This window comes from Barbatula barbatula (assembly GCF_947034865.1).
Source record: "Barbatula barbatula genome assembly, chromosome: 22".
NCBI classification, from domain to species: Eukaryota; Metazoa; Chordata; class Actinopteri; order Cypriniformes; family Nemacheilidae; genus Barbatula; species Barbatula barbatula.
The window spans coordinates 12,496,075-12,521,573 of NC_136785.1; the positions used below are offsets into that span (position 1 = coordinate 12,496,075).

The 25,499-nt window shown below is 38.6% G+C and overlaps 2 protein-coding genes across 6 annotated transcripts in view; one reads left to right on the plus strand and one right to left on the minus strand.

Moving 5' to 3' along the window:
* The window catches only part of LOC306911762 (glucocorticoid receptor-like), a 56,110-nt gene extending 35,103 nt beyond the window's left edge, over positions 1 to 21,007 (plus strand). Inside the window, exons 3-10 of one of the 2 annotated variants that reach the window (XM_079487390.1) lie at positions 1,136 to 1,299; positions 5,680 to 5,706; positions 9,975 to 10,091; positions 12,568 to 12,846; positions 15,035 to 15,179; positions 15,416 to 15,546; positions 16,961 to 17,118; positions 18,411 to 21,007. In XM_079487390.1, coding sequence (XP_079343516.1) covers positions 1,136 to 1,299; positions 5,680 to 5,706; positions 9,975 to 10,091; positions 12,568 to 12,846; positions 15,035 to 15,179; positions 15,416 to 15,546; positions 16,961 to 17,118; positions 18,411 to 18,563 — 1,174 coding nt within the window. In that variant the 3' untranslated portion in view covers positions 18,564 to 21,007. The remainder of the gene's footprint in view (positions 1 to 1,135; positions 1,300 to 5,679; positions 5,707 to 9,974; positions 10,092 to 12,567; positions 12,847 to 15,034; positions 15,180 to 15,415; positions 15,547 to 16,960; positions 17,119 to 18,410) is intronic. The other variant, XM_079487391.1, reaches the window with a different exon arrangement.
* Positions 21,008 to 21,776: 769 nt separating this feature from the next.
* The window catches only part of LOC306911761 (rho GTPase-activating protein 26-like), a 57,475-nt gene continuing 53,752 nt past the window's right edge, over positions 21,777 to 25,499 (minus strand). For 2 of the 4 annotated variants that reach the window (XM_079487387.1, XM_079487386.1), the window contains exons 22-24: positions 24,964 to 25,065; positions 23,914 to 24,005; positions 21,777 to 22,638 (exon numbers count right to left, since the gene is read on the minus strand). In XM_079487387.1, the coding sequence (XP_079343513.1) occupies positions 22,550 to 22,638; positions 23,914 to 24,005; positions 24,964 to 25,065 (283 nt within the window). In that variant the 3' untranslated portion in view covers positions 21,777 to 22,549. The remainder of the gene's footprint in view (positions 22,639 to 23,913; positions 24,006 to 24,963; positions 25,066 to 25,499) is intronic. The other 2 variants (XM_079487389.1, XM_079487388.1) reach the window with 1 other exon arrangement.

A 25,499-nucleotide genomic window follows, 5' to 3' on the forward strand; every position in this document is an offset into this window, starting at 1 on the left:
TTATTAGAAATGTGAATGAAAGAATGAAAAAAATATATCGTTTAACGTAAACACATACCTAAACATAGTAACTTTAGAAAAACTGTAAATCATTTTGAAATAGGCTTTTCATTTGCAACACAAAAAAGTCACGGCACTGGAGAATCGCTAGAAAATAGCACCACAACTGTTAAAATGTAGAGGATTAACAAAGTAGTGATCATATCCGTTTTCCTTTTTTCTTTCCTTTGCTATATGATTTGTCGGTGTTCTACCGTACACCTCATATTTTGATGTATTAACTGAACCGAAAGGGTCATTTCAAGCAAATATTGTACAAATATGCTTCCCACAGACATCGCTCTTGGCCACTTCTCATTTCAATCACAAAGTTTGTCTAAATAAACATACTGCTCTGGAGGTCGGGTTTAGAAGTTGCCGTGTATAAGAGTGTATGGAGGAATAGGAATATAAAGTGACTAGCAGTGTTGGGCAAGAAACTTTCAAAAAGTCTTTAGTTATAGTTACTAGAGCTACTCGGATGAAAACTGCGGCGTCAGTGAGCTCAGTTATAGCAACGCTACATTTTATTGTCGTAACGGCGTTGTAACCGGGCAAACAGTCATTCGTTTGATTCCTCGTACTGGAAAAACGAACGCCGTTTGTTTATAATGCCGTTATTCCCCTCAAGGGTGACTAGCATGTGAAGCATGTAGTTGAATGGGTGAACAGGTTTGGAATGGCTTGTGTTTGGCATTGCTGATCGCCCGGGGGAGAAACTCATGGCTCACAAGCTTCTGAATCTTTTATCAGATGATAGTGGGAGGCGTGAGATGGGTGGAGCCCTTTACGATGCGGTTGCTTTCTTAAAATCGCGCAAAGTAGGAGGGTCTTGTCAACGTGTCTCCACACCTCAGCATTGTAGAAGCAAATTCATATCAATTTAAAAATAGGTACTGTAGGTACTGTACTGACATGCCTTGTGCTTGAAAACTATGAACCGAGTAACTGAAAATTGCATATCAGTACTTGCGTTCCCAATTGAACCCGTGACCTTTGCATTGCGAATGCAAAAACACTGTGCCATATGTGCAATTGATTTGATAAACATGATCAAAAATGTAATCGTGCCACTTTGTTTGTTTCTTTAATGTAGTTCTTTGGGAAGGACTGAGGTCAGCAGCTCCAGTACGTCCGGATCAGTCAAGCCCACCTCAAGCCATAAGATCTGCCTGGTTTGCTCGGACGAAGCCTCAGGGTGCCATTACGGGGTGCTCACCTGTGGCAGCTGCAAGGTTTTCTTCAAAAGAGCTGTGGAGGGTGAGTTCATATCTCACAAACGCACACACACTTTCATTTTCCTTCCACAGCGGGATGACTCAGTAGACAGCATTGGACAGATAATGCTTCATATCTCATTTTATCACGCAGTGAATAACGTCCAAACTGCATATGATGTCACTGTTCTCCTGTTCTCTTGCCTTTTCGATATAATATTTTGATAAGTGGGAAACCGGTAGGGTTTTTTTGCAGGACAGCTGATATAATGCTGATGTACGACTTCAGGAGACCATGGAAATGGGAGTTTTAGTTTATGTCTGTTATCTTGAAGGTCATCTGCAGGCTAGTGTAGAGTTAAATATTGACAAAACTCTCTGTAAGCAAATGTGTGGTTTTAAAGCTGCAAATTGTAACTTTTGCCACTCTGTCGCCATCTCTGTTTGTAAGGGATAGTTTACCCCAAAATACACGTGTCATCATTTATTCACCTTCGTGTTGTTTAAAAACCTGTTAATAACACTTATTTTGTGGAAAAATATTATGAAAACGATTTGTGTGAAAACGATTAAGCGATTCCAAAACAATGTTTGTGTTTATATGTGTGCATATATAAATGCACACACACATACATATTTATATATAACAAATTATTACATTTTATGTCACAGAGACATATTTGTAAACAGAAAAAAACTATTTTGTAACCGATGAATTGATTTGACAGCACTAGAAAAAGATTTTAACATATAATATCGTCTGTGAAAACCAAACTTTTAAATCAATTTTATAAACGTATTGAATCGGGCTAAGGTAAGGACACGATCTTTATGTACTTCTTGAATAACAGATTTGTATTTTATGCATTGAATAATTATACCAGAAAAGTTACAGATAGTAGCTTAAAAATCTGGGAAGATTGCTCAGAAATATTGAGTCATTTCCATTCACATTTTGTATTGCATTGGCTACTAAAGCCAAACTAAAGCAACAAAGTGGCCAAGTTCAGTCAGATGTTGATCATCTCGTGGTCTGACTTACAAAGTTCCCAAAAATCTATTGTTCATTATGTAAATCACGTACTTGTAAAACAAGGGCTGTCCCAGACGAAAGATGACTATCGTGAAACAATGGGCTCCATGCATGTGTGACTTCCGCGTTTCACAGTAAGATCCCTAGCCAGTTTCCAGTTGTGGAGACTTAAAGAGAGAAATAGAAAAAGTTCAATTTAGTAGATGCTATAATGGCGGCACACAGCAGCGTTATATAGAAGTGACGTTCTACCGTATTTGAATGTTATGACGAGATGTTAACTTATGAAAGTAGCAATGAACAGTATCTGCTAAATGTCACTATTTTCTCCTTTTTCCATTTCTTTAAGAGCGCTTTTTCAACATCACGCCGAACCGTTCTAACCACAGCTTAAAACTGTTACAGTTATGTTTTCACGTGAGCCTGGTTTGACACGGCACGATAACAAACGGTTCTCGGCTCTGAATCTGAACGCTTGTCTAACCGTCCTGAATCGTGCTAATGAATGCGCGCAGCGGCGTTGTAGCTAAGTCTCTTGTGTTTACATTCTAAACTTTTTCGTTATCAGCCCTGCGGTGGAGAATGAAACCGTTTATGTACCGAGTTGAAGGATTATGCAACTTGAACGATTCGGCGCGATGGTGGAAAAGCACTCCGTGTGTCCCCTACCGGAAACTGACCGTGAAACGCGGAAGTCACGCATGCATAGATCCCATCGTTGCAATTTCTATGGTTGTGGCTCCTAAACACTCGTCCTATGAGAGAAATTGTCACAGTCTTGTTATCAAAGCTGGTCTTGCGCTATAGCCTGCGATCATCATCATCATCATCATACAGTCTACATACATGACGTACCCAAGTTTCCCAAAAAGGATACATGTAAATATATATTCATAATTTAGTTAAAAAAAAGGAAAGACCATATTTTATACAAATTCTGTGTGTAAAGACAGGTTAGAAGGTCTGTTCCTCACACAGAGCTATTGAGATTCTTGTTGTTTCTTTGGCAGCACCTGGTCTGAGCGGCATAAACATTTAATAAAAATTCATACATTTGTATTCCATGGAAAACATAGCATCGTATGGATTTGGTGTGGTGCTGGGTGAATATATGATGACAGAATTTTCATTTCCCCTTGAAATGTACTTATTAACTTATGCTCAATTGTAGTCGTTTCTAGCTTGGCTTTATAAGATGAAGTTGCTAATTTATGTTTTAATAACATCGCCCACATTCACTCTCCTTCAGAGCGAGACTAATCTATATCCTTTGAGTCATTGCTGTATGATCGGCTCCATCCGTCACAGAGTTTTGCAGACAGACCATCAGGTCTGAAAAAAAATCAATACGCGAATCAGAGTGTGCGGTTTTCTGCGAAGGTGTGAAATGAAAGTTTTCTTCCCAGCTGGAGTGTGACTAGAAAAATAACAAAGATGCCCTCTGACGTGTCCCAATATACAGGCGCGGAAAAAATTAAAAGACCACTCCAAATTTTCATTTATTCGGCATTTCTAGATGTATTGTGGTCATTCCAGTCCAGCATCTGTTCAATTTCAACAAAGCCAAACATCAGGACACTAACTCATCCAACAGCAAAGTGAAAGACTGACAGCATGACGAGATTCACAAAATCAAGATTTTCACATAAATAAAATATGTTTTTTTTACTTTTCCTAAATACATGTAGAAATATTACTGTTGTATTGCTTAAAAGTGATTATGAACTTGTTTTCTTTGCAGTATTTGAGGTCTGCAGCTTCCTTTCTGTTATTTTCACCTGTTTCTCCGGTTTTCATTTTCTGCGAATAAATGCAAATAGACGATGTTTTTATTGAGAAATATTGTTAATAGTTCACACATTTACATATTTACTTAATCACGTGCCGTAATAAGTACATTTACAATCAGAAAAACTGATTTGACCTCTTAAATGTTTGTGCAGCTGTATATACGAAGCGTTTATTTCCGAAAAGAAACAAAAATCATGTTTTTTTGATATGTTATCATGCATTTCTTCTGTTTTGTTGTGTTAGTTAGCTGTATTTATTTGAGTTAATATGGCTTGAATCAAAACAAACCAGCTGCAGTTTGATTGATATTAATTGGAACGCACAATACAAAAACATGATTTTTGAAAAGAATCTTGGAAATAAACTCTTCATAAAGTCTGAGCCGGCACACAAGTGCCTTAGAAACGTCAAACAATCGCTTCTCTGTTTTGCTTCAAGAATACAAATTTTACATCAAGTGCTGTCCACACGCTGCAATAACTGTTTATCATACAGAAGTAAACAAAAACGTCCTTAAAATCAAACATTAAATGTCATATTGCCATGACGTGCAGAGCCAGACAGTTTTCACATGATGGGATAAATAGAAAATATACGTTTTGGGATTTTCAACATCTCTTTGAGTTTAAAGCCCAGTATTCACCACACAAAACACATTGTGGTCTGCACAAACCCTGTTTATACTTTCATATTTAATGTAGTCTGGGTCAGATTTTCTTTTCTTCTCTCCGTCTTTTTTTTCTTTGAGAATTTCATCTCATGCAACCTGTCCGTATTTGCATCTGCCTCATATTTATCATTTGTATCCCTTTTCCAAGTGACCTAAATAGCAGAAGATTTGAGATGTGCTTTCCCCTCCCGCAAAGTCGAAAATCGTATTTAGTATCTTAACTATGCATGACTGTATTAGTCGCATTTAGTGTCGCTCCTTTCCTTTTCCGAGACCCAAACCGCCAATAGATCTTTTTGAGAATCACATCTTCAAAACCAGAACTCCGTTTGGTCTCGTGTACTAGATGAGCATTTGAATTGAAATCCATTAGTTGGGTGAATTTTGAGCTGTGCAAATGACCAGATTTATCATGGTTTAATAGTTAAAATGTGCATGTGTGATAGATTTTATGTTTTGGTCATGAAAGCAAACTATATCTGCTCCCATTAGACATACAGTATATATTATTGAATCTGAGCTGTAAAAATGCCTCATTGAGAAACCTGCATGATCACAACCACTATGACCATACATACGACCATCTGTATATAAACATATATTCATCTTGACTTTGACGTGTCATGTTGACATCTTAAAGGAACAGTAGCAAAAAGTAATAGCGGCCTTAGCTTAACTGCGAGAACTAATATTAATGAATAATCTAAACTGAAGAGAAAAAAAATGATCCTTCACCACAAAAAACAGATATGAATGCGTCCTACAAAGGATCTTTCACATAGAACATTTGATTTCGATTGGATTGGACTTCTCATTTTGTGAACAATGCTACGAACATGAACTGATGTGTTTTTTCAGCATTAAAGCTTCAACATTTCTATCTGTTATTTTTTTTCCTTCTCCTCATTTCTGCGGTTGGAATCGTGAAGGCTGGAGAGCGCGACAAAACACAGATGGTAAATAAATGTACCTTCAATAATGCTTTTGCTTAAAGTCAATAACTCCCCTCACACCCCCCAGTCCCTCCCACCCTGGTGTCAGAAATTAACTTTATTTTAAAGGGCAACGTTTGTCCCCATTTTAATTTTTAAAAGGGTATTTTGACTTTTAAGGGACTGTTTTTATTCCAGCAACATGAACGAAAGACTTCATGATTTATCCTATTAGTTTAATTGTACTGTCTTTTCTCACAGCAGGTTCACATCATTTACAGGTTTTCAGATTTCTAGGGGTGTTTATAAAGGTTACTTTTGTAACACTTAGAAATGACATAATGATCTGCAGTGAAACTATAAAGAGTGAGTGAACTACAGAGTAGTATGAAATATTACTGAAAAATACAGAAAGATTTGTCACCATGCGTGGCACGTTTGCCCCGAGCCCAGGTTAGTTTCTGACCCTTCCCTCACGCATGTTAACTGCACTAGTTGTTAGTCACCAGTCTGCATTCTGACTGCCATCACACTTGTTTTCGCTTGCACCACCATTAGTTCCTCTAAACTGCTGTATGACTGCTTTGCATTGATGTGTATTACAGAAAGACGCTTTGTAGTCGGTGCGCTTCAAGTGTTTGAGCTAAACAATTGGGATGCTTAGCGGTGGTCTGGGGAGCAGAGATACATTCTCATTTGTGCTTTTTATTTGGTGGTTTACTTGCTTAGCTTCACTCAAGCCTAGAATCATTTGTTTAAAGACATTGACAAATGGTTTTCAAAGCTCCATCAAATAAGAACTGCAATAATAGCCAAATACGTTAAAGTTAAGGCTTATTGGCCACTGTCAAAGTGGCATTAATAGTTTAGTAAAAGATTAAAAATGTACTTCTGAAGACTTCTTCTATTTTTTTAAAAGAAAATGTGTTATACAACTAGCTAGGTTATTTATTTTATGTGTGCTAACTCACTATATGACTTCACTAATAGTTCTCACAACAATAACACGTTTTTTATTACTAATGCGACGACTATTCGTTTCATTTGATCGTCCAGTAATATTTAGTAAAGCATCGTAAGTGGAGCCGTGTTTTGTTATCGCATATTAAAACTAGTCAGTTTTGTAGCGGATAGCAATCGCATGCTAGCTTTAAAAGCACAACAGTTGAGAAGTCCCGCCTTCTGTTCAGAGCTCTCTCCAAAGCCACGCCACCTCAATGACCTCATGTCTCACATACCGGTGATTGTATTATTGTTGTAAGCACGTAAAATATAATAAATGTAAACAAGTTAACATAAAAAATAATTGCATCGATCCCTGATAGCACAGATACATCTTGGAGACATATTTTTGGGATTGGTTCATTTCATTTCGATGTCTAGATGATATCTGTAAGATGTTTATCATTTAGACTGTGTGAAACATCATTTCCTAAGATGCTTAGGAGATGTTTTATAAACCAGATCTGTTCCAGATCTTTAGCAGACGTACCTGTGCTATCTGGGATCTTGGACTTTCACAGAAGAAATGCACATTTTATTATTTAGACTGTTAATCGTCAAATACATTTTTTTGATATTAAACATTGCCCTAGCTTTAAGTGACTGCTGTTAAACAGTGTTCTCATGGCCGTATGTAACATAGAGTATGGGTTGCCTTCAGATCACAGACAGACAGAATCTGAGTGTGTAGGTGGCCATCGAATGCTTTGATATGCAAAATGAACAATTATGCAAGTTGGTCAGCACAGACGGTTGGATGGCATGTTCGGAACGCCAAACGGAGGAAGCCTTCAAGGTCTCGTGCCGACCGCTTGGCAGTAGAGTGATCGGGGCTGTGTGATTATTCATCTGCTTTCTCCGTTTGGATGAATCTTCTGAATTCCAAGCATTTTTGACTTGAAAGAGGTTTTCTCAAAGCTTCCGAAGGGTTAGAATTCTCTCGGGAAGTGAAGGTTAATGTGACGGCCCTTCTAGGAGAATATGTAGAGCACAACCTCTTATTAAAGACCAAAGACCATAGTTCACCAAAATATTAAGATTTCTCCCACTGTGTTGTTTTAATGATGTTATTTTGATTTATTCCATACGTGAAACACAACAGTAGAAACGTTGATGTCAGGAAGAATGTTCTTGATGTTTTAAAGGGAGACTTAACTAGCAAATCAGAATTTCTTCATGTTTCCTCACCCTCAAGGCATTCTGACTGAATACGACTTTCTTCTTGAAGAATAATGAATGCAGTCGGAGTTATAACACCACGTGTACTTCGAAGCGGTAGAATGGGAGTGAATGGATGTTGACTTTTGAATCTCCAAAAAGTTAAACCATCGATCAAAGAACGGCTCGATGCAGCTCTGTGGTCTTAACAAAGGTCTTCTGAAGTGAATCGATGTGTTCCCTTAAGAGAAATATCCATAATGACAACGCTATTTACATAAATATCTGGCTTCCGTCCTCTCTCCAATGCGCTTGAACTAGAGGCTTGTTTTTCTGGCAAATTGCGGTGACGAAAGCTCCCGCACAGATGAGATGCTATCCTATTGGAACAAAACGAAAAATGCAGCGTTCGTCACCGGAACTTAAGACACGCCTGTGTCATCTGCCGGAAAAACAAGCCTCAGGTTCACGTGCATTCCAGAGATGATGGAAATTAGACATCAACGTTTATACAATATCAGTCTCGATGTTTCTCTTAAACAAACGCATCCAAGCTGTGTCGAGCAGTTCTTGGATGGATGGATGCACATTTTGGAGCTTCAAAAAGTCAACACCCATTCTTTCCCATTCTACCGCTTGGAAGTAAAATTATACGTGGTGTTATAACTCTGCACTGCATTATTCTTCCAGAAAGTCATATTCAGTTAGGATGCCTTGAGGGTGTGTAAAACGTGGGGAAATTTTGACTTGCTAGTAAAGTATCCCTTTAAGTACAATAAACGTTGGTGTGATTTACGTATGTGCAAAGAATAAAATTATTTTTTCCTACATAAGTACAGAGCATCGCAAGACACCTTATACGAAGCAGATTTAATTGAACTCATTATTCACTGGCTGCCATTGTTGAGTTCACGTGCAAATGAGATTTGCGAGCTCTATTGGAGGATAAGATTATCAATGAATAATCGCTAAAATTTCAGTCTTGTGCTTACAGAAAGAAATTAAAAAACTTCAGATACTTTTCTTAGTCTTTTATATCACCAACAACTCTATGTTTAACAAACAGAAGAACTTGTTTCACAGAATAAAAATAATTTGACAGAATTGGAACAACATGGCGTCAGTGTCATCCGTGATAATTCTGGTGTTAAAGGAACTTTTCACCCATAAATGAAACTTCTGTCTTAAGTTGCTCACCCTCAATCTGTATGAATTAAGTTGCTCACCCTCAATCTGTATGAATGTCTTTGTTCTGATGAACGCAGAGACAGATATGTGGAAGAATGCTCGTAAACCAGACAGTTCTTGGCCACCATTGACTACCATAATTGGAAAAATTGCTTTATATATTCGATCTGTTAAACACAAAAGATATTTTGAAGAATGTTGGAAAGCAAACAGTTGTGGTGCACCATTGACTAATAACATTGTCATGGTAGACCATGGTGGCCAAGAACTGTTTGATTATAAGCATTCTTCCAAATATATTTTATATATAAGGAAATATTTACAGATTCGGAAACAAATCGAGGGCGAGTAAACGGTGTCAGAATTTGGTTTTGGCTGAACTATTCTTTTAAGATGAAAAACAGTAGCTCACACATTTCTAAAGTCAATGTTAGGGTCTACTTGGTGTTTTAGAAGTTTGTAGCATAGCCACGAGATTTCATCAATTGTTATAAACCAATATAATATTTCTTAGATTTTTTCAGCCTAATACATAAATAAAAGCTTTATGAATAATCAGGTTTGTGTTTTCTGTTAAGACAAAAGCTAAACATTCATTAAACCGTTTATTTGTGTCATTGCTAACTTTGTATTTTAAAGACACGTTAAGTAAAATCAACTTCAAGCAGTCTATTATATCAGTCTGATGTTTGCATTTACATCCAAACTCAACCCTCGCCTAAGAGCAACATAACACAGCGCTCACGCCAACATGAACACAGTCCAGAGTGAGTTTAGCTGTCACTATTCTCCTTTGCAAAGCATCAATTATTGAACTTTTTGGGGGTGTTTATGCATTTAACCCCTCAAACTCTGAAAGGGCTTTATTGTAACTGCAGTGTGGGCATGAGTTCAATCCTCTTAGTCTTTCTCGACCTGCAAATAATGACCTCTCTTCCTCTCAGGACAACACAACTATCTGTGCGCCGGAAGAAACGACTGCATCATCGACAAGATCAGGAGGAAAAACTGTCCGGCGTGTCGCTTCCGCAAGTGTCTGCAGGCTGGCATGAACCTGGAAGGTGAGGAAACTGCATGTCAAATGATTTACTGTACATGACCAAGATTCCACTGCCTTATGTTAAGTGCATTCTATAAATGGTTCATATTTACATTTTTCTAGAAGCCCGCCACATAAAACGTAATAGAGGCAAGCGAAGACTTTACGGCACGACAGCAGTGTTTATTGCCATGGGTATAAATCTAGACTTTCAGCATCCATTTATGCAACATAACGTGAATCATTTGACCCTATTCAAAGAGCTACACGCATCAGTGCCGTATACATTTTTTCCTGCGCACCGTCTCACGTAAGCGGTCCAAACGGTGCGACCAAGGACCGTCCGTGCACGTTTCCTTCACGCACAAAAGATGAAAGAGGCTGTGATATACTTCATGCCAGCGGGCCTCATTCATCTATCTAAACGCGAGGCTGTAAAATCCTGGGTGATTTATTTGTGCGACGCACCAAACAGGAGAAAAAGACCTTGATGCGTTAGCAGCAAACTAAATCTGGGGTTCTACCACAGAGGCTTTTAGTTGCCATAGAAACAGTTAAGGCTGAAAATTAAGAAAGTGGGACAAAATTACATCGTGTTTGATGGTCAGCTCTCAATCAGAGAAACGGACGGATGAATTATCCGATAAAGCATCGAGCAGTTTGGCATTTGTAAAAAACAGGAGTACATCTCTGCATATACCTTGTTCATATAGATGATAATGTGTTGTTTCATTTGAAGAATCACTGAGAGAGGAAATCTGTCTGACGGATATTTGGTTTGTAGTTCTCTTAAGCAGCGCCGGCTGTTTATCAAAATGTGGAAGGAAAAGCCGCCTTGCTAAATAATTGCTTGAATTCACAATAAATAACCAGAAAGCGTGTGCTAGTTTGTATCTCGGGGACATAATGCTACGTGAGAACATTGTTTTCAATGTGGAATATTAACGCTGTGTATTTGTTCATTTTGACCGAAGTTGTTCTTTACATTTTAAAAGCGTCCATTAGGTCTGCTGGACCTATTCATGTGGTCAGGAAAAACAAATGTGATGAACACATGTTTAGTTACAAGTCTTTGGTTTAAGAGATGTCAGGGTGATGTTACCATCTTATTGAAAGGTCTTGACTTTTACCTGAGATGCATTTAACTGTTACACCACTAAACATTACATTAAAACCATATTAGTATGATATAAATATCAACCAATAATAAGAAATAAATAGAAAGTACAGCTTATTTATTATTTGTCAGGTGTTTAATTACACCATACTAGATTTTAGTAAGTAAACCCATGTAATGGTGATGAGAAAGCTTAAGATGCCCTCTTTACGTACATACATTTTATGTTACATGTGTATTTGACTATTCGTGGCTTAATATTGAAATGGTCATTTTTACTGACACTTCATTATAAATAATTACCTTCCAGTGTCAGTACAACAATAACGCTTATACATGTTTTTTACGGATAGCTTAATCGACATTTACAAGCAGCACGCTGTGGCCGCCATTATTAACTACATAACTACGATTAGCAGATTACTGTATTTATTTGTTAAATTACGAGATGCAAACTTTAGCGTAGCTAGCGGACCAAGCTAGCTCTTCAAATGGCAATATAATCCATGCAATGGCACGACGGAATGACGGAATGTGCCGTTAGCGCTGAAAAAAATGTCAATTCCGCGGAATGAATATAAGTAGGCGGGGTTAACTCGGCGCACTGCAAATTGGGAGTTTTGATGAAAACATTTTCATTAATGCACCCATAACAAAGTAACAAATCAAATACTCCCTGAACTTCTTTCAGTCTGTAGTTTCGTGATTCGCTTCGAAATGATTTAGTTCGCCGCGGCAACGGCATATTCCATCATTCCGCCCAGCCATAGTTTTCGGTGGATAAAAGTTATTTTTTACACTAACGCCCATAGTTTAAAAAGAGCCTAAAATCAGTGCCGATATATCCTGTCAATCAAACGATTTTTGATGTCCAGCAGTTTGATGTTCAATATCTAAAGTCATAATATGAATTAATAACATTCAGATAGATAATAAATATGATATTTATATCGCTATCGCTCGGAATAATCAGCGATCGGTTCATCTCTCATAAATAAAACTTTTCGATTATTCTTATTTAAGGATGTCTCATTGGGAAAATATATTGTTTAGAAGAAGCCTTTAAAAATGTACGTTTGAAATACAATCTCCTCAAGAATTTAGCACAGGCATTTTAATCTACACTTTTTAGTCCTATTCTAACATTTCTTAAATATCTGTATTCATCATTGACCGATTTACAAACCCAGAGCAGAAGAACTATTAAAAGAAAGCCTGTTTTCATACCATCAGTACTTTGGAAGAGAATCAAGTGCTTTAACTGTAAGCTGCCTACACAGTTTTTATCATTCAGCTTCACGTCCTTTTTTAGTCCTAAATAATTGTTAAATAATGAATGATCACTGAATAATGAATCATCACATATCCTCGTTTATTTAAGCTCGCAAAAACAAGAAGCTGATGCGGATGAGGGGTCAGTCGCCCTTGAGCGAGCCGGCTTCACCTGTGCCCGACGATCGCATGTGCTCTCTGGTGCCCAAGGCCATGCCCCAGCTGGTGCCCACCATGTTGTCCCTGCTCAAAGCCATTGAGCCCGAGATCATATACGCCGGCTACGACAGCACCATCCCGGACACCTCTACTCGTCTCATGACGACGCTCAACCGTCTGGGCGGACGTCAAGTTGTCTCTGCGGTCAAGTGGGCCAAAGCCCTTCCAGGTGAGCAAGCTTCATCTTCATTGTTAACATTGTCAATGTGAAAAGTCTGTAGAACACTGTCGATTTCTAATAACTGACCGGTACCTGATGTGACCAGTGCCGTGAGAAAAGGAGCACATGATTTTGTAATGGCTGTGAGCATAAATGTGATAAGGCAAAATGTCTGAAATGTCGGGGTACACCATTTTCAAAACACAAGCCACAAATAGTCAAATGAACAAGACAATTTCCTTAAACATCACGTTACAAGACTGTGCCACTTACTAGACCAGAAACAATTTTTAAAACGACTATAATAATGAATCATTTTTTACAAACAGGAATTACAAATGAACTACCAAACAAAGTTACGCAGGTTACCATTTTAACAGTCAAAAAGTCCCTTTTGCCCGTCTGCTACGCCACTGCCCGTAAAACCAAAATGGCAAAATCCCCATTGCATAATCTTTGGGCAGGTGCTCTTGACTCTAATTCAGGGCCATTTACAATAGCTACACTTGCCCAATGGTGCAACGAAAAACAATGTTTCTTTATCTGGAATGACTTTTGAGTGGTGTCCCATTCGTGAAGTGCATTTCAAAGGAACAAAAGAAAGTGTGCACTAGCCCTGCTTTTGACACACAGACACAGGGCAGCGCTAACAGAGAGAGCACATTTGGATATATTGTTAATGTCATTCATTTTTATGTAAACAAACGCATATATAAACACTGCAGTGAAATATTGCGTCAACAAAAATGACTGACGTCAAGTTTATACGTGATGTATATCGCGCGATAAGTCAATAAATCGCGACAGGCCTAGTTATTTAATGATTCTCTTTGGTTTAATGAAACTTGGATTACCAAAGTATCTCTTGATCAAGTATGGTTTTAGCTGCACTGTGTCCTTTGCTGGCTACCAGCATAAAAAATGTGGCCTGTCACGAGTATTACAGATTATTTAATAACTACAGTTATTGTATCCTTAAATTCCAGTCACATATTCCCATTCCAATTTGAATATTGTCAGTGAATTTATAAGCAAATGAATGTAAGAAGGAAAGACTAAAGTTTCAATAAGGAATTAACACGCTTTTGTTTCATTGCATTTTAGTATTTACCTTATGGAATAATAATAATAGTTGTAATATACAATATACTATTTAATGTTAAAGCAAGCATGCATTTGATTAAGAATTACCTTAATAATTCATTCTGTCAGGACCATTGTCATCAAATAATTAAACAATAGCAATATTTAAGGGCAAACCTTCTGCATTCACACATGCAGCCTTGCATGGACAGAGCGGATGTGCAGCAATACATGTCCCTCCACTTGGGGAACCAGAACAATTCACGATGCATAACAGGATTCAATTCAAATGAGCCGACAGATACAAGCAGATATGGTGGAGATGGGGATGGAGGTGGGTTTTGAGGGCAGCACGATTAAGCAGCTGTTAAGGAACTATGAAAGGCTACTTAAATAGGACACAGTCTAGTACGTGTTGTATGACTATTGGTTAAAAATGATTAGCTGCACCTGATGTGATCAGCTGATGCAAGCTAGACTCACGTGACCTGCCAGAACTGACGCTACGCTTTACGTGCGATGAAATGGCCAAAGTTTATGTTATGTCCAGACGATACGTGACAAGCAAATGATGATGAATAATTTGTTCATCTTACTTTAACAATTAATTCTCAACCAATGAATGAATATGGAAGCATATTGGTAGCAATGTTCAATTTGAAATTTTGAAAATTGCAATGCAATTAATACATTTTTCAATTGGGTGCAAAATGAAAACTCAATAATACAATTTTACACGTGTCAGTTCCTCCTACACTAGTTTTATTATGTAATTTAAATGGATATTTTAACCATCTTTTAGTTGCAAAGAGCTATTGACTATACATGTAGTAACTGTAGCAGAATGATCATTCAAATGTTATATTCCCTAAACACATTAACACAAACACATTTGAGTGTTGCAATGCATTTCCAGCGTCGCTTGTTACGCGAGTTGTTTGGAGGTGTTGGAAACACATACAGCTGCAGAGCTGATGAAAGCTAGCCACACTCCATAATATGAAAGCCTTACCGTTGATCTTTGAAGAAGGTTGTCTATTGGACTTGTCATTTACAGTAAAGTGTACTGTACACGTGCTGTGGTGTTCATGTGTGTATGTGTGTGTATGTTAAGGCTTCAGAAATCTGCACCTGGATGACCAGATGACGCTGTTGCAGTGCTCGTGGCTCTTCCTCATGTCCTTCGGTCTGGGCTGGAGATCTTACCAGCAGTGTAATGGAGGAATGCTGTGTTTCGCTCCAGATCTCGTCATCAACGAGTGAGTTCAGTTTGACATGCACATTGTTATTGTATTTTATTCTGTGTAGGTAACTATAAATCATTTCAAAAGTTCACCACCCCAAATCCCAGGTCTGGGTCCACGGTTATGTAGTGTATTTCAATTCAATTCGAAATTTAGTAGCACATGGATATGGGTCATTCTTGACTTTCTATATGATGTTTTTTGCAGGTTCTTAAATGTTGTGTATTAAAGCTGCCTGTGTTTGTTTCCAGAGAGAGGATGAAACTGCCCTACATGAATGATCAGTGTAGCCAGATGCTGAAGATCGCCAATGAGCTGGTCAGACTGCAGGTGTCCTACGATGAGTATCTCTGCATGAAGGTGCTTCTGCTTCTCAGCACAGGTACAGCCTCACCTCAATCACTCCTTTATACACCTTTAAGGGCGAGTCACATTTGGCCGCACTGCTTTTTTTCCCAAGGAGCTCTCCTGGCATCTGTCGTCGCTAGGCAACCATGTGCCACGCTAGCCGTTGAGACGAGGAGTTGTAAACAAAGGATATATGGATGATATGCACTGACAATACCTTGTAATAACAAGCTCCTAGATTTATTCATGCTGTGATCCTCCGTCTCCATCGTCACTGAGCTTGTCTATTGGTCGGTTTGTTCTTGTCACACGACCTGCGGGTGCGTGTGCGTCATTCCGACAATTTGAAATGTTTTCTAGAAAAATATGAACTGAAGGCTTGAAATGTAAAACTATAATATGACTTGAGGGTACGGTAATCTGCTCTCATCTGACAAGAAAGGATATAATTCCACTGAGACACTGCTGCGTTTTAAACAGGTTCACTTGAGTCTAAGCGTTGGCCTGGGCTGAGATCCAACGTCCCCGGGTCACAAATCCCAGTCTGATAGAGCCGCCGGGAAGACTGCCATTTACATAAAACACATTCACTTCGCTTTTGCATACTTTCCGACGACTTGGGCGTGCAGCACAGACAGCATCGTATGTAAATCTCTGAACCGGCGTTTGTTACCTCGTTGTACTTAGATGTGCCACACGACGATTTGCTTTTAGAGAGTCACGGCGTCTGCAAACTTGAGGTCACGCCGGGTCAGGGGATGACGTGGTGCGGGCAGGGCTGGGTTTTGCCCACTAGCAGACGTCTCGATTTAAATCTGTCTCGGGCGATCCATTTCACTTTTGTCTCGAGCACCGCACCGCGCCCACAAGCTTAGAATTGATGCAGAGTTCAAGTATTGATGCCAGATCATGAGAAAAATAATTGTGATGCGTCGTTACACGATTCAGAGACAATAAAAAATGTCCGAATTTCATCGCATGGAGTCCTAGCAGAGTAAACACAGGTGTACTTCATCACATTATAAATGTTTCGCTTTTATTGAAAGCTTTTCTTGTGTACTATAATATAATAATCAAACTTTTTGAGGCTTTTGAAATGCGCATCATTCACCACCTCACTTGACTTAAAATTTTGTAATGCAATGCAAAGACAGTTATCCAGTCGCTAGGACAGGGAGGAAAAACGCAACGGTTGCAAAAACTATTACTGCGCTGATGTCCTTTGACCAAATAGAGTTTGACACAACCTGACGTCAACAAGGTCAAGAGCAGTCCGAGCCGCCCAGCTTGCAATTATTCGTTTGACATTAATGATTTTACAAGTCAGAAAAAGGCAGTTACACACATTCCACACGTGACACCAGAGCGGTTTTATGATTAGCGTGATGCATCATTTGTTCATGTCTCTATTACGTGTCATCCTGACCTCATCCGTGGTGTGTTTACAGTACCAAAAGACGGGCTCAAGAGCCAGGCCGTGTTCGATGAGATCCGCATGTCATACATCAAGGAGCTTGGCAAAGCCATTGTGAAACGAGAGGAGAACTCCAGCCAGAACTGGCAGAGGTTTTACCAGCTCACTAAGCTCTTGGACTCCATGCAGGAGGTAAGCTGGGATTTCTTACAATTAGCAGACGGAAACGTTTGACAAACAGGTTGGCACAGACAGACACAAACACTTGGCCGGTGCCGTGCAAGTTTAAGAGGGCGCTAGAGTTCCTTTGTCTGTTTAGCAGAGCTGCATTAAAAAAAAGAAAAATTGCTACGGTTTACATAGTCAGATTTGTGTTTACTGCAACAGTTAAACCTGGCTATTTAATACTAAATTATATTGATGCGTGTAGAAAGGTATGTGGTTTTGTATGTACCGTTAAATACATTTTGATCAAACTTACGTTCAAAATGAAAACTCAGCCATCACACATTTACATCTTCTCATTTCAAACCTGCATGACTCTCTTTCCTCCACAGAACACAAAAGAAGATAGTTTGAAGAACGTTGTTAACAGCCCCCCATTCACCCCACTCATTGGTTGCAATAGAAGTGAACGGGGGGCTGCGCTGTTCTGTCGCCAACATTTCTCAAAATATCTTCTCTTGTGTTCTGCAGAGGGAAGAAAGTCATACAGGTTTGAAATGACGAGAGGGCGTGTTTTCATTTTGAACGTGAACTACTCCTTTAAAGCATAATCATATCTAGGCCCCTGTCCGTTTTCAATAATGCATTTCATCATTACAATAATTTGCAATATTGTTCCCATGAGAAATTCAAAATGATACGAATGATTCCTGAAAAACATACAAACATAATTGTTTACTGTCCACAATTCAAGAATCGAATAACTCTCGCGCTTATGGTCTGTTAAACACATCCATTCTGTACCTCGATAACAGAGCGTATACCAAACACAGCAGGTATATGCAGCCGATAAATGAAAGGACGACAGTTGCATTTGTATGACATTGCTGTTGACAGTAATGCAGAAACGTTGATATGCTGGGCATGTTAAGTTGGCTACAAATCATTTAATTGAATACAAATCATCATTTATTTGTGGATTCATTTACAAAGTTGCAACAAATGACTGTGATAATACCATATACTGCGGTTAAAAGAAGAAGAATGGAGGCCTTTACAGGATCACGGAGCTGGGGTTCTACTATTGTTATTATTGCGTGTTTGACACATCGCAAAACTTAGTTAGTCATTTCTGGCCTTAAAATGATCAAGCTGTGTTTCTATATAAATACAGCTTTTGTTTAGTGTGACATTAGACGCAGAGATCAACATTCAGTAAATTCGTGCGCTCTACAGCACCTCTATCCTGGGGTGATATTGTTGTCGTCATTGTGCCGTGCGTTAAGAAACACCGGTTGAAATGTCCCTTCTGTCCACAGATGGTGGAAGGCCTCCTCAACTTCTGTTTCTACACGTTTGTGAATAAATCCCTGAGCGTGGAGTTTCCCGAGATGTTGGCGGAGATCATCACCCACCAGCTACCAAAATTTAAAGACGGGAGCGTCAAGCCACTTCTGTTTCATCAGAAATGACTGCCTTAGTTCGTAACAATGCCTTAATGATGCCACCCGTCCCTTACCAGCATTAGTCCCACAAGCCCGCCTCCCCCTCCATAACCGTCCCGAATGAAGCAAGGGATCACTTCGATCGAGAAGAAACGGGTGAAAATCATCGACGACGGAGCAGCGGATGTAAACTTTTTAAACGCTTTTCAAACTCTTCAAGCCTTCACGTCCACCCGAAGCAGGCGAAAGACCTCTCTTTAATCTTTTTTTGCATGTACACTGCTGAAATGTTTACATGGGTATATCAAAAAAGGGAAAACGTGCCTTTTTTGCGCTTGGCGAACTGACTGGCAGCCGTTTCTCAGGCTAAGACTTTGCGTTCGTGCTTTTGTGTCGATATATCACACTTGTCGCGCCTGTTTCTGCTCGAATCCGAAGCGGCGGTTCTCTGGAATTGGCAGCTTAAAGGTCCCCCGAGGTGCTAAAGTTTTAACTCGAGAGGCGCTTGTGGAAACCTTCAAGCAGGTCCTTTTGTGTAAGCGTCATCGCACGTATTTGTATGAAACGCCATTAAATGCCACACAGTCTATGTTCCACGACACGGAAAGCGCCATTGAAATTGGAAATATTTGAATTATTCATGCGCTTTTGTTTGTGGAATATTAGCAGGTTCACTTAGAATAATTGACCATCCGTCGCCTCTTACATGCGTTCAGATGCAATTCACAGAGCTGATGGTTGAATTCAGGGTCAGAATTATCGGCCATTCATTGTGACCCCCCCCCCTTGTTTGTGCAAGCTGGAAGGGTTGCTTGTTTTTACCTTCTGCCATATATCAAATGATTCTTATTTCATTTTCCTTGCAAATTATTTCTTCATTGTCGGAATCCTCTCCACAAAATCTGATAACCCATCTGAGACTGAATAAGCATGTTAAGCCACTCTCTTCTGCCTTTTCATGTGTCCCGGCGGTGCCAAGCCACAGATGCTTTCTTTTGTGCTAACTTCAAGAACAAAAGGAACATTTGTTTTCCTGCGCTCGGCCATGTTCGCTCATTGTTACGTGTTCATTTGCCCGCAGATCCGCCGCAGCTGCATTTCGTTTCCGGCTTGAAGCGAAAGGTCACCAGAAATGCCAATTTCTTTCATCATTTACTCATCGTAGGACCACGAAAGGATCATTTAAAAAATATATTTTTGCAGAATTGAAGTGACACGAGTAAATAATGACAGAATTGTGCATTTCGGCTGATGTATAACTACACGCTTCTGATTGATATTATTTTTGGCAACACGCTGCACATTTAACAAAGTGTGGCTTCATTACGATCAGTCGCGACTAATCTTTTGCAAAATAAAAGTTGATCTTACGTAATATATGTGAATGTAGTGTGTGTGATATTATGTATATATAAATACACACACATACACACGCATGTATATATATTTAAGAAATATTTACATCTGTGTATTCATTTTTATATTTATATATCATTCATATTGTATGTAAATCTACATATTTAATTTTCTTAAAATTACACATGCATGCGTGTGCATTTATATGTACATAATTATTGTAAACAAAAACTTTTATTTTGCAAACGATTAGTCGCGATTAATCATTGCGCAGCCCTATAACAAAGCTTCATCTCCAGCTGTCGCTTGAACGTTCGGCTTCACTCTCCTCATTTAGTCAAAAACGGCTCAGTTTAGTTATTGGGAGGGGTCAAGCCGTCCAGTTTTGGCATTGGAAGTCTCCCGTGTCAAATAACATCATCCTGACCCGCTGCGGCCATGTACAGTATTAAATCTCTTGTGATGGTGATCAGAGGGTTCAAGGTTAAATCCCACCAACACTGTTGCTTGTCATCAGCTGTCTGTGTTCCTCACAGTTCTGTAATAGAGTCTGACGTCGGGAACGATGCGCGCTTTAGATTACATTCATAACCAGTGTTACGAGTCGCTGTTTAACATTCATTTCCACACGCTTTATTTAACCCTCATGAAATTGAAATGTACACTGTTCGTGTCCCGCGCCCTTCCCTCGTGTTGCTCGAATATGTTCGCATATTTTCTGAGACTCTTCTCGTTTCCCAATCGTTTCACCGTAGGCCTTTTGCAAAGGGAGTCCGTGAGCCATACGAGTAGGTTGTTTGAATTCAGGAGAACACTGAATTGTGAAAGTCATTGATCATTTTGAAATCTAAGATATATAGTCAAACGAATCCTCTTTGATATACAAATCATTTTACAATAGAATAATTTTAATACCTAAAAAATACTTTTTTGTCAAGATGCGTATTGCAGATGCACTTTTGAAGCAGTGTTCAAATGTTGTATGTAAATGTAAATTCTATAAATCAATAGGAGAAATATACGAGTGATCACGGTTTTAAAGATTGACAGCTTAACGTTATATGCGGAGTATATTTTGTATAGTGCAACAGAGTGACCAAAGCAACGCAGATTTTAAAAAGAAAAAAAAGTATTTAAAGCAGTTACATTTGAAAGTAGCACTTACTACCCAACTTTAGTACTTTATTTTATCCTTTTCTATTTCTTTTATAAAGATTTAGGCTTTGGTCTCATGTATAATGTTGTAAAATTTACTAGTCATTACAAATATATATATATATATATATATAATACATAAAAAGACAGCTGTGTGTTAATGTATCAGAGCCTGAAGATTTGCACTACCCTAAGACTGGCCTGACATAATCTATTCTATTTTGTACAAAATTTCAATTAATACCATCTTTAAAGATTAAGGGCAAATCATATTTCACTGGTATAAGTCTTTTTTTGTTTGTTTGCATTTCAGTTTCATATGTAAAAGTAATCCAATGTAAAAGGATATCTGTTTAAAAATTGTTTTGTAAGACTTCTGTATTACACCTCTACTGTAGTCAATGTCGATCTTTACACCTATTTGATTAAATGTTGGACAAAAGTTGTTCGGAGGGACAATAGTGTGTTTGTTATACTTGTGAAGCTTCATCGTGATTTCTTGTATCTGAATTATGACACTTCTAGACCTGGACACGGTGGCTTATATTTCTCTCGGCTGTCTGTACCGTTCGCTGTCATATTTACGTAAATAAGCTGTCCGGTAGATGAAAAGCTATTTCTCCATGCTTAGTTCGACATTATATTTCATCTGAACCAAATGTACCCGAGACTAAACCAGATCTAAATAGTTGCAGTTTTCTTATTGCAAAAATAAAATGACATCAAAATGCATTTCATTGAAAATCGAGCCATCAACTTTCTTTTATTTAATAGAATAGAAAAAGCTAAACAATTTTACATTTGATTTACTAAAGAATATTAAGGCTCACAAAACGTTACACCATTTTCCCTCTTAAAAATATGTAAGCTCAATTGGGACGTCCAAAAATTAAGTTAGTATGCAACGATAAAAATATTTCATTCACATTTTACAAAAATCAATTATACCTCAAACATGTTTACTTATGTACAAAGTTAATACACTCCAGAACACAGAACTCCTTTGAGAGATGATGCATCATAAATAAGAGTGCTTTACATATGACGTTAATTCACATTAAGAAATACTTTACAAGCTTTTTTACTTACAGACTATAAAAGGAAATTGTAAAAATGAAAACTGCTGCCTCAAATACAAAAGAGTTCAAGCGTTTGTCCCCCGAACTTTTTGTCTTAGTAGTTCTGAACAAAACCGATCAAGACAAGCATCATTCAAGAAACCTCTAGACTGCATAGAAACACATAATAGAGCTGTTGTCCATCATTCGGCCCGGTTATAAAATGTAAAGATTTTGGTCCCAGGGTTTATTTCCCTTTTATCTTGGGTTGAACTGGTTTTATTTAAACCGTGGCACGCTAGGGCAATGCCACATTTGCCAAAACCCATTGTATCACATGGGCACGCTCAGGCATACTAACTCACTTTCTGTGTTTGAGTTCAGGATCATTTTCAAAACGTGACCCCCTCGCCTGTCTCGACTCGAATCCAAAGTCTGTTCCGGCTAGAAAAACTCCACATAGTTCTCCGGGATTAACCCTTTTTTCCCATCCAAAGTGCCTTCCAACCAGCCGGGTTCCCTTGACGGGTGAACTGTAACGCAAGATAAAAACAGAAGTTGAGTTCTGGTTTCACGTTTAGCTCCATCAAGGAAAAATTAAAGCAAAATAGTTTGTTGGCTCGCCCGTTTCAAGGGGTTCAACTGGTCTAAACCATCTTATGTGTTTTAGACCGGAAGAACTACTTTACGAGGTGGATGAACTTGTGAACGGGTCATGCCCCTGAACTCAAATCCCTTCGAGGGATTGGCAGAGCTTTCCTGTAGCTCAGTGGTAAGAGCATTGTGTTAACAACGCAAGGTTGTGGGTTGGATCCCATGGGAATTGCACATACTGTACCTATTTATAAATGTATAGGATCATGCTATGTAATGTCGCTTCTGATAAAAGCGTCTGCTAAATGTAAATGATTTAGTCATGTTCATGTTTTTTATTGTCCCGGCTCATCTACTTCCCTTGTACTTGTGTGACTGTAACCACGACTTTTGCTTTAATGTCTCAACACTATGGATTGGCCTCCCTGTCGCCATCTCTGTTTGTAATGCAAAACTGCAGGTTTACTTACGCACGTTAAGTTTACGTGAGTTTAAGTCAAATGACGTCAAATTGCCATTTTCTGTGGAACCGTAACTGACAGCTCAAGTCATTATTAGATTACTGTAGTAAATCATATGATTCTGGTTCAATGCTACGGATAAACTTACTGTCAATTTTGTGACAATTCCACCTCTAGAACGGCAAAAATAGTGAACATTTTCCAAAACACCCCCTCGTCTGTCATTGGTCAGTCACACATTAGCCCTCGGCCAAATGTGAGTATATGTTTTAGTCGTTTCTAGTGTAGATGCGCTTTACGGCCTCCAAATGATCAAATCTGTTAGAATTTGCTTTAATAGGCGAGTTATTGATGTTAAACGTATCAGTAGAAAGAGGATGTGGAAGCGCTTTCTTACAGTCCGAGTGAAACAAAAGTGACATATTCAAATAAAAGAGATTCAGTGTGCATGAAAACAATGATCGTTCCACAGCTGTATTTGGAAGAACAACGGGGTGAGTACATTTTCATTTGTCATTGAATAAAACTGATGATTGTTTTTGTTGTTTAGTGTCCTTCAGTGTGTGTTGAATGATGCAGTCGAGCTCTAATCTGATCAGGAGGTTCACGAGTCACACAGTGGAAGACTTGTTCTACCTCCTGCCCCGAATGAGAGCTCAAGGAAATATATTGATTTGATGTCTCGCATCGTAGTGCAGACCTGCTAATCTGAGCAGATGTACTCACTAAACCTGCTGACGGTTAAAAACTCACCGTTCTCAAAGACGGTCCCGGCGATAAAGGAAAGCTCCGAGTCATGTTCCGCCTTACAGGCGTACAGGGCACGAGCTCTTCGTAGCGGAGGGCTGAGAACAGAAAACCAGTTAAATATCACCCTAACCAACATTCAACATGCTTTCACTACAGTTCACTGCAGTTACTACAACTATAGTTGCCGTTGTAAAACAACAGTAAACACAGATTTGCTATGGTGTCATTGTAATAAGCATCATTTAACAATGATATCTCTTGGTGTATTGCTCAACTGGATTCACCATTACCACTGCGTTATGATATCTTGAACAAAACCATTCTGAATATAATCGGTTATATTGTAATAGAATTGACATTGACAGAACCGTCTGTAGGTAAATTAATAAACATTTCAAATATATTTGTACTGAACTTGTTTTAACATAAAACTCAAACGAATAAATACATTTAAAAAGCTGAACTCTAAAGCAGTAAACATAAAACATTATATATGTTAACATAGCGTGGTAAACATGGCCACCTCCGTAAACAAACTTTGGATTAAGCGCATGTCAAATTGTAAAACAATTCATTTGATGAATTCAACAATGGCTTCAATTCACTGTAAGTAACACGGTAACATAATCATCGATCAGAAGGCACCATGGTAATACTCCCGGCAATAATATGTGTTATCTTGTCCTGCTTCCGCACTTATTATTCAAAATTCACATTTCCCGGCTCTAATTTTATTTATTAATGACATCATCGACTAGTCGACATCTCATTATTTAATATATAACTGTTTATCTTGAACAATCACACATACAGTATAGTGTGTTGCTTGTAATCCAAATAAAAGAAACATCTGTCAAGTATGTTTTATGCGTCATTGATTTAAAAGCGAATAATGCTGACAGAGTAAAACATCAGGCTGGCAAACACTGACAGAGTAAAACAAGCACGAACACCACACGAGGGTTAAGAAAGCTGACAGGATGATAATATCAGGAGGTTATTAGTACATTAATGCTCATGTGTTTAGTCAGATGTGCAGCGGAGGACACACACCTGATGGGAGAGGATTCACTGGAGGCCAGCTGAGGGCTGGAGGGGGCAGAGAACATCGGCCAGGAGGGCGAGCGTGGAGAGGCAGGGCTGGGTGAAGCTGGACTGACACACACACACACAGCACTATATAACCCCCGGCACCAACACATGGTAGCTTTCACATTATTATCTTGAGATGTACACAGTCTAACGTACAGGAATAATTCATCCTGAAATGATCTAGTGTGGAAGTTATAGTTCTCTTTCTTGGAGTAAACGGGCTAGAACTTCCTGAACTTGAACTTTTTGGGTGAATAATTCCTTAATAAAATAGGATCTAAATAAAGTTAAACATGCAAACTTCGAGGAAACATTAGTAGTCTTTTGTGTTGATCAGTGCTGTCAATCGATTCAGAAAATAATCTGATTAATCGCACATTGCATTGTTTTTATAAATATACTTTTACATTCATTTTGGAGATGAAATGTGAAATGATTAGAATGTAGAAAGAACATATTTCTTTTACAGCATTATTTTTTGAACTAAAAAGCCAACA